The 10,951-nt window shown below is 38.9% G+C and overlaps 2 protein-coding genes across 2 annotated transcripts; one reads left to right on the top strand and one right to left on the bottom strand.

Annotated features, from left to right (window-relative positions):
• The first annotated feature begins 10 nt into the window (after positions 1-10).
• Positions 11-5,723, top strand: LOC131777767 (E3 ubiquitin-protein ligase TRIM71). The gene is made up of 5 exons (XM_059094108.2): positions 11-977; positions 1,850-2,492; positions 2,689-2,886; positions 3,303-3,860; positions 4,431-5,723. Exons 1-5 carry the CDS (start codon positions 372-374, stop codon positions 4,673-4,675), a joined length of 2,250 nt encoding a protein of 749 aa, XP_058950091.1. The 5' UTR covers positions 11-371; the 3' UTR covers positions 4,676-5,723.
• LOC131777769 (stabilizer of axonemal microtubules 3) lies at positions 5,437-10,925 on the bottom strand. Its single transcript, XM_059094111.2, has 7 exons — positions 10,674-10,925; positions 9,112-9,300; positions 8,563-8,724; positions 8,073-8,203; positions 7,085-7,294; positions 6,272-6,378; positions 5,437-6,085 (listed from the first exon to the last, which is right to left on the bottom strand). The coding sequence occupies exons 1-7, from the start codon at positions 10,767-10,769 to the stop codon at positions 5,997-5,999; spliced, it is 984 nt and encodes a 327-aa protein (XP_058950094.1). The 5' UTR covers positions 10,770-10,925; the 3' UTR covers positions 5,437-5,996.
• Positions 10,926-10,951: the final 26 nt, after the last annotated feature.

The following is a 10,951-nucleotide window of genomic DNA, read 5'->3' as shown; positions in this document are numbered from 1 at the left end:
TGAATGCTCAAAACAGGCCGATAAATTATCGATTGGTACCGAACCATATTCGATTATCGATAGACTGTTGACACAAACAGGTGCCTTTACAGGTGGCATCAGATCCTTTTACGTCTTCGTATTATTTTGCTTCGTCAAGTTTATCCACTGCGGAAACTTGTTTGCTAAGGGCGTGTTAAAAATTACCTTGTCACCACTTACAAACTGTGTGTGGTTCTCTGTTATGCTTGAAGGAGCGCTGCTATGCCATAAAAGCCTACCAGCCATGATATCGTAGAATATTGGATGGAAAGATTAAGCAATGGTTAAATTTCCAAGACAGAATTTTATAATAATCTCGCAGTAACTCTGTTGGATAATTAATTTTGAACATGGCATCTGTCGAAGTGGAGAAACTTTCAGAGCACCTTTTGAAATGTCCGATCTGCCTGGAGACGTACACGATGCCCAAAGTTCTTCCCTGCTTGCACACTTTTTGTCAACATTGTTTACATGGGCTCATCAACAGCGGAGAAAACACCATCATTTGTCCGACTTGTCGATGCGAGGTTTCCGTCCCTAAGGAAGGCGTCGGAGCACTGTCAACCAATTTCTTCATCAACAACATGTTGGATTTTCTCTCCGTTGCGAAGAGCAACTCCAACCCTGTTGTTTGCTCAAATTGCGACGAGCAGAACAGGGCAACTTCCCGATGCATTGAGTGTATGGAGTTTCTCTGTTCGCAGTGCGTTGCAGCTCATCGCAGAACGCGAATGACCAAAGAACACGAAGTTATCGCTTTGGGTGAACTACAGTCGCAGAAAGAGGTTCAGGAAAAGTTACACAGACCCTTGCTTTGCACGGTTCATGAGCGGGATGTATTGAAGTACTTCTGCGAGACGTGCGATGAGCCTGTTTGCCGCGAATGTCTTATCATTGATCACAGAGAACACCATTATGGTTATTTAAAAGATGTGGATAAAAAACATCGGTCAGAGGTAAGAAATTATCCGCAAATCTCGTTGCTAACAGCACGCTAATAGCGTCTTTAATTTGCCATAGGCAAATGGTAAGACGCAATTATCCAGTCTTTGTTGCGACGGAATGCGTGAACTATTTGCTTTGTTATTGACTGGAAATTTCTGTGAGTAGAGGAAAGCTTAAGTTCTTACGTTACATTATGATTAAAGGTTTTATTCAATGGGATAAAGCTACATTAAAATCATCAAGAGCACTAATACTTCGGCATTCAGCTTTTCAGTCGTATTTGAAAATGTTGGCTAACCTAATTTAAGACGTAGTACGTAGGTTGAGCAGAAAAAAGAAATTAGACTTTCTACATTTTGTAAGACTAGCATCTCTATTATCACTGCTGTGTACTAAACTCCTTATCGGCGAAGTCCTTCGCGCGAATTAAACTAAAATTGATATTAGCGCGCCACGCGGAACTCCACGAATTTTTTTTGACTTGCGCGACGAACTTCGTCGAAAAGGAGGGACTGCTCGTTGTCTAGCTGTTTATACTAGACAAAATTCATTTGTTATTTCAGTTTTTCTTTTTTTGCTGGTTGCGCTGTGATTAACCCAAGGATACTCAATATTGGCGACGGTAATTAATTTCTCAACCACTAAGTAACTACTCTAGGCGAATAGAATGCCATGAATATTGTTTTTAGTGCATTTAAGGGTTTTGGTATCATTCGAAACCTGGCTCTTTTTTCCCACTTCTTTTATGTCGCTGTTCAGTTCAGGATCTTAGGCAGATAATTTTCTTAGAGATTTTGCACAGTGTGAGTTGTTTGTCGTAGCGTGAGTATGTTTCTTTGTTACATGTATTTATTTTGTTTAATTCATCGCTTCTTTATTCCAGGTTGGAGTTCTTGTTATGAATACTAAAAAACGAATAGCCCCTTTGAAAGAAGCTATTGAAAAAGTGTCAGAAATGAAACAGAAACTGGACTGCAAACTGGAAGAAGTTCGGCAAGAGGTAATCCAAAACTGCAAACGATGCAGAGAAGTTGTTCAAGAAAGAGAAGAGGAAATTATCACACAGGTTAATAACATCTACCGGATGAAATCCAAAACGCTGGAAATCCAACTGGATGAACTCGAAATGATGATGGGAAATCTAAACAGTAGCATAGATTTTACTGAAAGTCTTCTTCGGCACGGAAACGAAGCAGAGGTGATGCTGGTCAAAAAGCAAATGACACAGCGATTACAGGACTTAAATAGCGTCAAGTTGGAGTACCTACCGCTGGAAGATGACCTCATTGACTACAAGTTCTCTACCGACGAGTTTAGAAAGGCCCTCGAGTATATTGGCGAGGTGAAGGTTTACCATGCGTACCCGCCATATTGTTTTGCAACCGGCGTGGGAATCCATCGAGCTAAGTCTGGCGTGGAGGCAGTGTTTCTTGTTACAACGAAAGACAGAATGAACGAGGTATTCAGTGGCAGAGGGGAACCAATCAGAGTTCAGATTGATCCACCCGAGGGAGATCCCGTCCCGAGTAAGTACTTGAACAATCTTTTAGCACATGCGCATTCGTGTCAAGTAATTGAAAAGAAGGATGTCAGCGAGCTCTGATAGGAGATAAAGCGCAATAAAGACCATCTAATGTAGGACGAAAAGCAGTTCATAGCTGTGTCTACCACTGATTTAGTTTGTTTAGTTGTAAAGCAGGTAATTTTTTTTATTTCTCGCAGCATATGTGATTGATAACGAAGACGGCACCTTCACCACATCCTATCAACCGACAGCACGAGGACTTCACCAGATCCACATAACCATGCGAAATATCCACATCAATGGGAGTCCTTTTAGTGTTAACGTGACCGGAAGAATGGACTTTGGAAAAGTTGGGAAAGTCATGGCGTGCTTTGGCTGTGAGGGAGCTGGGGGAGGTAGGATTTAGCAAGGGAAGGGGGAGGTGAGGGGCGGCTATGGGAGGGAGAGGGAAGTTGGCTATAAATGAAGATGGATAGACTGCAGCCTCGTTTTGATACTTCATGGCGCCACATGTCCAACAGACCCACCGATGTCACCACCCCCTTCCTCTCCATATAAAATATGCACATATAAACGCTTTTAAAGGCTTTTCTTTCCTTTTCTATTTAATTTTGTTTTACTTTTCGGGGGGGGAGGGTGGGGGGCAAGGAACGGGGGGAAAGTGGAGGAAAGTGCACTGCGGGAAATGAGGAAGTGGTGAGTTGATTTCTTTTAGCAATTAATAGCTCTTTTTATAAAGAAGAAAAACTGGGCATTTATCATGTGTAAACCTTCAGAATTGCATCTGTATTCCTACGATCTTTTATGACAGGGGAGTTCAATATGCCTTGGGGTGTCACCATAGACGACGAGAACAATCATCTCATTGTCTCCGACTGTAACAACCATCGAATTCAGGTGTTCGACTTTGAGGGAACGTTCATGTTTAAGTTCGGCTCGGAGGGTACGGATAAGGGGCAATTCAGGTACCCCAAGGGTGTGGCCCGCGCTCCTAACGGCCACATAATGGTTGCAGACTCCAACAACCATCGAGTTCAAGTATTCAACGAGGACGGTCGATTTATCAGGAAATTCGGCAGCTTCGGAATGGAGCGACCAGGCCTCCTAAACCATCCGTGTGGCGTGGCATGTACCCCTGGGGAACTGGTGATAGTAACGGAACAGGATAATCATCGGGTGCAATTATTTAACGTGAACGGGGAGCCCGTGCGACAGTTTGGAACGCAGGGGTTTTCAAAAGGACAGTTTATATACCCTCATCACGTGTGTGTGAATCAGCGAGGGAGGATCATTATAGCCGATTGTGTCAACGATCGAGTTCAAGTGTTTGATTTGGAAGGGAAATATTTATCTGACTTTGGAAAAGAAGGTAAGCTCTTGACATGTTTCAAAGAGAATTTTCTCCCCAAAGCATTTTCCGCCAGCAGAATGAATTTTTCCCCCTAAAAATCTTGCCTTAGTTCAAAGTTACGTCCCCTTCCTGGATGCTTCCCTCCAAAAACATGGATCCTCCTAAAGGCTGGCCGCAAATCAGATATGCGTTTCTCTCTGACGGTTGAATCAAGTGAAGTGCACTTCTCTGTTTACTCTGTTAGAGTCAAAATTGATATCAACGGTGTCCTTCGTTCAAACTTCCCTTTCAAAAGTTGTAAATTGCTTAATGCAGTCTAGCTAAAGTTTGCATAACATTAGTCAATCAGACCTGACACAGTAATTATTACAAGGAAGTAATGAAAGCTAAAAGCAAAAATGAGAAAATTTCCTGAAGCGCGGGAATCTTGGATTGACCAGGTTGTGATTGCTTTTAGATTGTGTCTGATTGGTCAAGAGAATAGCACGAGTCAGTTTTCTCGACCAATCACAGAGAAAGTAAAGGATAATCATTTCAATCCTGGAGTATTAGTGATACTCGAAAAATTTCCTACTATTCCTTTTGCAGGATCACAAAACGGCTTATTTGACGGCCCCGAGGGCGTGGCCTGCGATGACGAGGACAACATCCTAGTGTGTGACTATCACAATCACCGGGTGCAAGTGTTCAATTCTAATGGCGAGTTTGTCAACGCGTTTGGTGCATACGGTGAAGACGAAGGGTGTTTTAAGAATCCGTGTGGAATTGCCATAACGAAAGAAGGCAACATCGTTGTGGCTGATAGTGGAAATAATAGGATTCAAGTCTTTTAGATCCCACGATGACGATCTGTTTATGTCTAAAGGGATAATTTTTACCGCCAGTTGTACTTTTTTTTATGGAGGGTGGGAAAGGATGGAGGTCCACCCAAGTCTGATATCGACTGATACGATTTCTTTTCATCCACTACCTATCAAAACTTTTTACTGAAACGCGATGTTGCCTTCCAATTCGCGGAAAATATGTAAAAATAAATAAAAGGCCAGGAATTGATCTCCCGTTCTAGAGAAGTTCATCTTAAGAAAATAACGGTTTCATAGCCTTTGAAGACGCGCGATTCAGGTGAAAACAAATCACAAAGAAACAGCTTTCACAAATCATAAAGTGCTCTATCCAATAACTACCCAGTTTAACGAATATCCCCTCGTCGGCTTGACGTAAACAGATCAACGGAATAGCTCTTGCATATCTACATTTAGCCTCACGTGTCATGGATGTTCAATTCTGGCAATCTTTTGCAACATTTCAAACATTTAGAATACATTGTTTCTAGAATTTAAATAAAAAAGTGGGGATGTGGTGAACGCTTGTAAGATTTTTTTGACAGTCAATCTCATCATCCAAGAATATTGCAACTTCTTCCTCGCAACTTTCAGCCAAAGTTATCTTCTTTGATTAGTGGGCCAGTGGTTCCTAACATCATCTTCTCGCAATAAGGGACAGAAAAACATGAGACCACCAGGAACCAGGCTCACGCAGCCCCGTGTGAATAAGCGTTATTGAACACAGTTGTACATGTAGCTTGTATATAAACTGTTACTTTGAATTTTTTATTTCTTCTCCTCTCCTTGTAAATATTTACAAAACATAATTCCTTTTTACTGAACTACATATAAGCTTGGTAATAAAATAAACTGTTATTTACCAAGTGACCACTTTGAGGTACACACTGTCCAATGAGATTTCTGACCAAGAAGCATAGAGAAGATTACTACTGATTAACACAAGATGAGATACTACACAACAAAGCCTTCTTAATCAATCTAAGTTATACTGTTTTCCTTTTGTTTGAAATTATTTTGCAATAAAAGAATGATTAAATATTGTTCTACACATAATGCAATAAAGAACAATCCACAAGAGATATCAAGGCAAACAATCATCTTGTTTTGGAAAGACCATGTTCGTTTGAATGTTTACCTTATTGAATGCTGTTCAGTTTAAGAAAAGAAGTGAAAACTTCATGTATGTTGTTTAAGATTGTTCCAGAATTATATAACATTTTTGAAAGAAAAAAATAGTTTAGAGTAATATTATAGAATGCTTGTCAAATGTGATGTTTTAAGAAAATTCTTAAAAGTGCATGATATTTCCTCATATTGTGACTGGTTTTTCACTGCCATAGAATTGGTATTCAGTGTTGTACATCCGTGGAACTCGGAACGTCTCTCCAGGGCCTGGGCCTGAGAAAATGATAAAGAATAAATGTGAGACAAGGGTCTTGCATTCATGTGCTCTTCCTTTAAAAAAACAACAACAACAAGACCAAAAGCAAAGAGGAACGTTTTGGACCATCCTCCTTAAGATAAACAAAAACTAAAAAGTTAGTAATAAATAAATGTGAACGACAAAAAAATTTAACTCCTTACTTTCAAGAGGTGCATGCCAAGGTTTTGGTACATTTAAGGTAAATAATTCCCATCTTTTCCTCTCAGGAGGCATGGTGTAGGACTCACTCATCAGTGTCTTCATTCCCCTAGAGATGGAACAAAAACATTCCACAATTTAACACACTGGCTGGTAGTCAGGACTGTTGATTTCCAAAACATTGGCAGAGTGTCAGCAGAAAACAATGCACTTGTAGGTTTGAAAATTTTCTAAGTGCTCATTCATTCAAAACTGCAGGGAAATATCATTTGATCAGTTCACCAGATTCCAACTTTTTTTTCCTTCATTCTGCACTGTTTGAAATTATTGACAATATTCAAGCTAACGAGTTTTAAAATTTTTGCATGTATTTTGTTCCTCAGGTAATTTCAGGCGCACTTGATCTTCTTGCTCAATATCTTTTGGATCAATATCAGTATCTGCATGGCAACTGCCCACCTACCCCTCCCCTAACTCAACAATAGTCAATTGACAACAAGTCAAGGTTATTGTTGGGTTAGGGGAGGAGTGGGTGGGCAGTTGCCCAGATACTGATATTGATCCTATCTTTTTAACTCTCTGTAATGATCACCATCACCATAGGCAAGGTTATCACAACACTTAAAGAAGCACACTGGCCTCTGCATCCTTTTTTGTGGAAAGAATAAAATAAAAGGCATTTGCTCCGACAGCTTCCTCTTGACATTGTGAATATTGCTCATTACATCTCTCAACTTGGCCTTGAGGATTATTAATAGATAATCAAAATATTAACTATTTCACTTAATTGCTGTACATTTCAGCTCCTATCTTACTTATTTGGTACAGGCTCCAGTGACTTTGGTAGCCTGGGGATAGTGGTTGGTTCTCTGAACCAGATACGGTCCCTCATGGGTCCTTTTTCTCTGGGGACTGAATTTAGGGGTAGAGGATTTTCTTTTGAGCCATGACCCCAGGCTTTTGTGTACTCTTCGCATTCCCAATAAGTTGCATAATCTTTGGCTGGGTAACGTCCCAATTCATGCCTGTTTTGAGGAAGAAAAAAGACATGTCAGAAGGTAGCTGTTACTTTTAATGCCATAAAAATGCCTAAGACTGCTCATAAGCCAAGAAGCTCATACAACTCATGGGGCTTTAACCTGGTTCAAATAATCAAGTGTCTTGACAGTATACTGCAAAGTGGCCAAGATGGCCGTGTGGAGCACACATGTAGATGAGATTTGGTCCCTTCACTCCTTGCAAAAAATCAAAAGACTCATCCTGAGCTCAGCTTTAGGTCAAATTTCCAAGATTGAGGAGGGTATTCAGGGTTATAGCCAAGAAATTAGGCTGAAACTCCAATGTTTTCCATGAATTCTTCTTGCTAACATGAAAGAACACAAAAAGCAACCCCACTTTAGAACCTTTGAAACCTGTTGAGGTCCAGCACCCCCAAAATAATGCCACTATATGTCTCCCACTTAATAATCCATTTTACAGTTGTGTGCTTGGTTGCCAAGCCTTTGAACAGGAATGAGGCTAAGGGTGACCTTGTTATGATACAAACCTTGCTGCTTTTCAAATGCAAATTACCTTGATATCATGCTGACTAGATACTGGTCTCTATCACAACAAGGTCACCTTCAGCCTCACTCCAAATCAAAGGCTTGGCAACTATAAGTACACAACTGTAAAATGGCCTATTATTTTTTTTAATGTACTGACTGTAATACAATTTAGATTAGACTGCAACATACATATCATCGAAAAATAGCCATCTCATATTATTCATATAAGCTTGGTAAACAATCAAATTTTACTTACTTAGTGAATGCTCTGTGATCTCTCTGTGTTGTAGTAAGATAAGGATCCATGTGGTAAGTCAGTACACCTCTGTCCCTGGGGTAAAACTTCTGCCCTGTTATCCCTCTGTTTATTGTTGATGGTACCAGATCCTTTAAACAGAAATATTCATTTATCAAAAACCAGTATATATACATTTTCACAGGGCATAATGTCTTAAATAATAAACAAAATTTAAAAAACTTAAATTTGGAATAAAAGAAATAAAAAAATTTGGCAATAATCAACAGAGAGTCTTGCTATCTTAGAACTTTCCAAGGACTCCATTGCTTTATGGATACATGTTTGTGTACATATTTGAACATACAGATACACTAGGAGTTCTAATTTGATGAGATTCAGGATTATGATGATTTTGTTTTTTATTCAGTTTAATAATTAAAACAGATATTTGATCACTTAACTGCAAAAACTGTATTCAAAACAAAAACAATAAAAAAAGTGCCAATACCTTACTGTTTCCCTCCCTGTGGTGATCAGCAAGGTTAAATGGTTGTATCCCTGCATTATAAACAGTGTCAAGATTAACTCCTGGTCTCCCTGTGTACTGAGACATCATTTCACTGCACTGGTTTCCCATTGTCAGAGGTCTTCTCCAGGGCTTCACACTCAACTATTCAAGAAAAATATATGATATAATGCAACTAAAACAATGCTGTGATTTGAGCTGCATAGATACTGTTGCATTATCTCTACAGACCATGTCCAGACTGAGCCCCTATCATTTCACCCTTGTGAAAAAATCCAGTTACAAAAAAAGAGGCTTAAGTCCAAACTTTAAAAGAATGTATTACATTTGTTAAATGAACCACAGCATTTGCTGAAACAAAAACTCTGAAACTTCTTAAAATTCATCAAAAAGAGGTAACAAATTTGCAGGAACAAAAACTGAAAAACAACTAACTAACAATTCTATAAATCACATGACGAAAGTATGTGGAAAATGTCCACATCAGGAAAGAGATTTTAACACTTAATTTTTAACACATTAATTTATCACCTTTCCAATATTATCTTCTACATAATGAACTTTCCATGATCCTGGAGCCTTCTTGAACTGTGAGTTACTCAGAGTTCCACCATGTGCCTTGTAGTCATGAGTTGTACCAGTGGTTGTTTGAAAGTTTTCCCTATCAGTAACGTAATCTGGGTTTGTGAGGACAGGTGGTAACACATCATAAACAGTTCTCTGAGATGCAAGGGAAGATATAATATTCAGATCAATTTTCCTCACAAGATATTCAAGAAATTAAAGCTTGATATTTAACCATAAAATAATATTTTCAGTGTTAAAAGATAAAAAAACAGAGTGAGTTACCTTGGAAGTACTCTTCCTCTCATGGAGAAATGATGTTTCAAAGTCAATAAAGAGGGTCCCCTTATGCTTTTTACATTAAGTGTGATAGGGCCATTTTTTTGCTGTGAATTGTGATTTGATTTTTGTTACATAAATGAACGATACTTAACCATGATAAGATCTTTTTATGTCCATGTGACCAGTTTTATGGCTTATGGCAGTTATGTGGCTATTTTATTATTTTGAAAATGTAAAAGTATATTGTTCATGAACTGCTAGCTATGATTAAGTTTTGACGAGGGTTTCCACCAGAGATGGACTCCACATGGATAAACTATGTCATTAAAATTGAACACTGGTAGTTCTTGAAAAAATGAGATAAGACATCACATTATCTTTTTGTCGTGTCAACCTGTTGAGCTTAGAAAAAGTAAATTATTAATTCAATGTGATTGCCTCAAATTTTGTGTGAGGCAATTACATTGAATTAATGATGATGATGATGATGATGCATGAAAAGGCCCATTATTTTAAAATAACTGAGTTTAACCAAGGGGTGTAGGAGACTCTCATTAAATTAGACCAAACATATATTTGCTTTTCATCTTTTCTCTCCCAGGAGTGTCATCCTCATTCTTAACCTTTTATATAACTCCTAAGATCTGATTGTTAATTCTACCCACTAGCTGCTAAACATTTCCTTGCGAATTAGTTACAAGAATTTGGTGTTAGATCAAGATGACAACTTCAACCTGATAAGTCTGAGTATTCTCATTATCTTTTTTCTGGATAATGTATGGATATTATGGGGAGAAGTTATGAGATTTATTTCGATTTAACACCAAATTCTCAGAGCTAAGAATAAAAGAAACGTATGGCAGACAGTGAGAAGGGAGAAACGATAGAACCGAGATCTTGGAGGGGAGGGGGGGGGAGGGGAGGTAAGGGATGGGAAGTAAAGAGACGGAAGCATGCATCCTAAGACCGCTCTAACGAATCGTTCTGATCTCAAGCAGTTAATTTTGTTATACATCGGCCTATCGTGGACATGATTTCGTATATTCACAGTACATGCAGATTCAAACCGGGAATGAAGTGGATCGACATAACTAAACACAAATGTTTACAAGTAAAATCGTACATAAAAGACTTCAAGCCAAAGAATTAATTAAGTCATAATACGACGTGGTTATGATATGATATGAGATGACATTCAAACTGAAGATATAGAAAACTCCTCAGAGAAAAATCAGAGAAAAACTTACGCGGAATCCTTGAGGTGGGAAACCGTGTGGAGACCTATAGTAATGTCCTTTTCCTGTCGATGTCAGGTGAAGATCGTCTCGAACTTCTGAGGCCATCGCGGATAAAATTGACTTATGTCGGTGAGAATAACAGGAGAAAACACTGAGTCGTCTATTAAGATTAAAACTGGTCTTAAATCGGTAAAAAAAACAGAATTGTTTGTAAAAATTTCTGTAGGACGCAACCGTGTTACGATAATTGCACTTTGTTGCCAATCGAATGTTGGTTGTCAAGGGAG

The sequence above is a fragment of the Pocillopora verrucosa genome, chromosome 8, assembly GCF_036669915.1.
Source record: "Pocillopora verrucosa isolate sample1 chromosome 8, ASM3666991v2, whole genome shotgun sequence".
Classification (NCBI taxonomy): Eukaryota; Metazoa; Cnidaria; class Anthozoa; order Scleractinia; family Pocilloporidae; genus Pocillopora; species Pocillopora verrucosa.
Note: the sequence above shows the minus strand (reverse complement) of the source record. Positions and strands in the feature narration are given on the sequence as shown.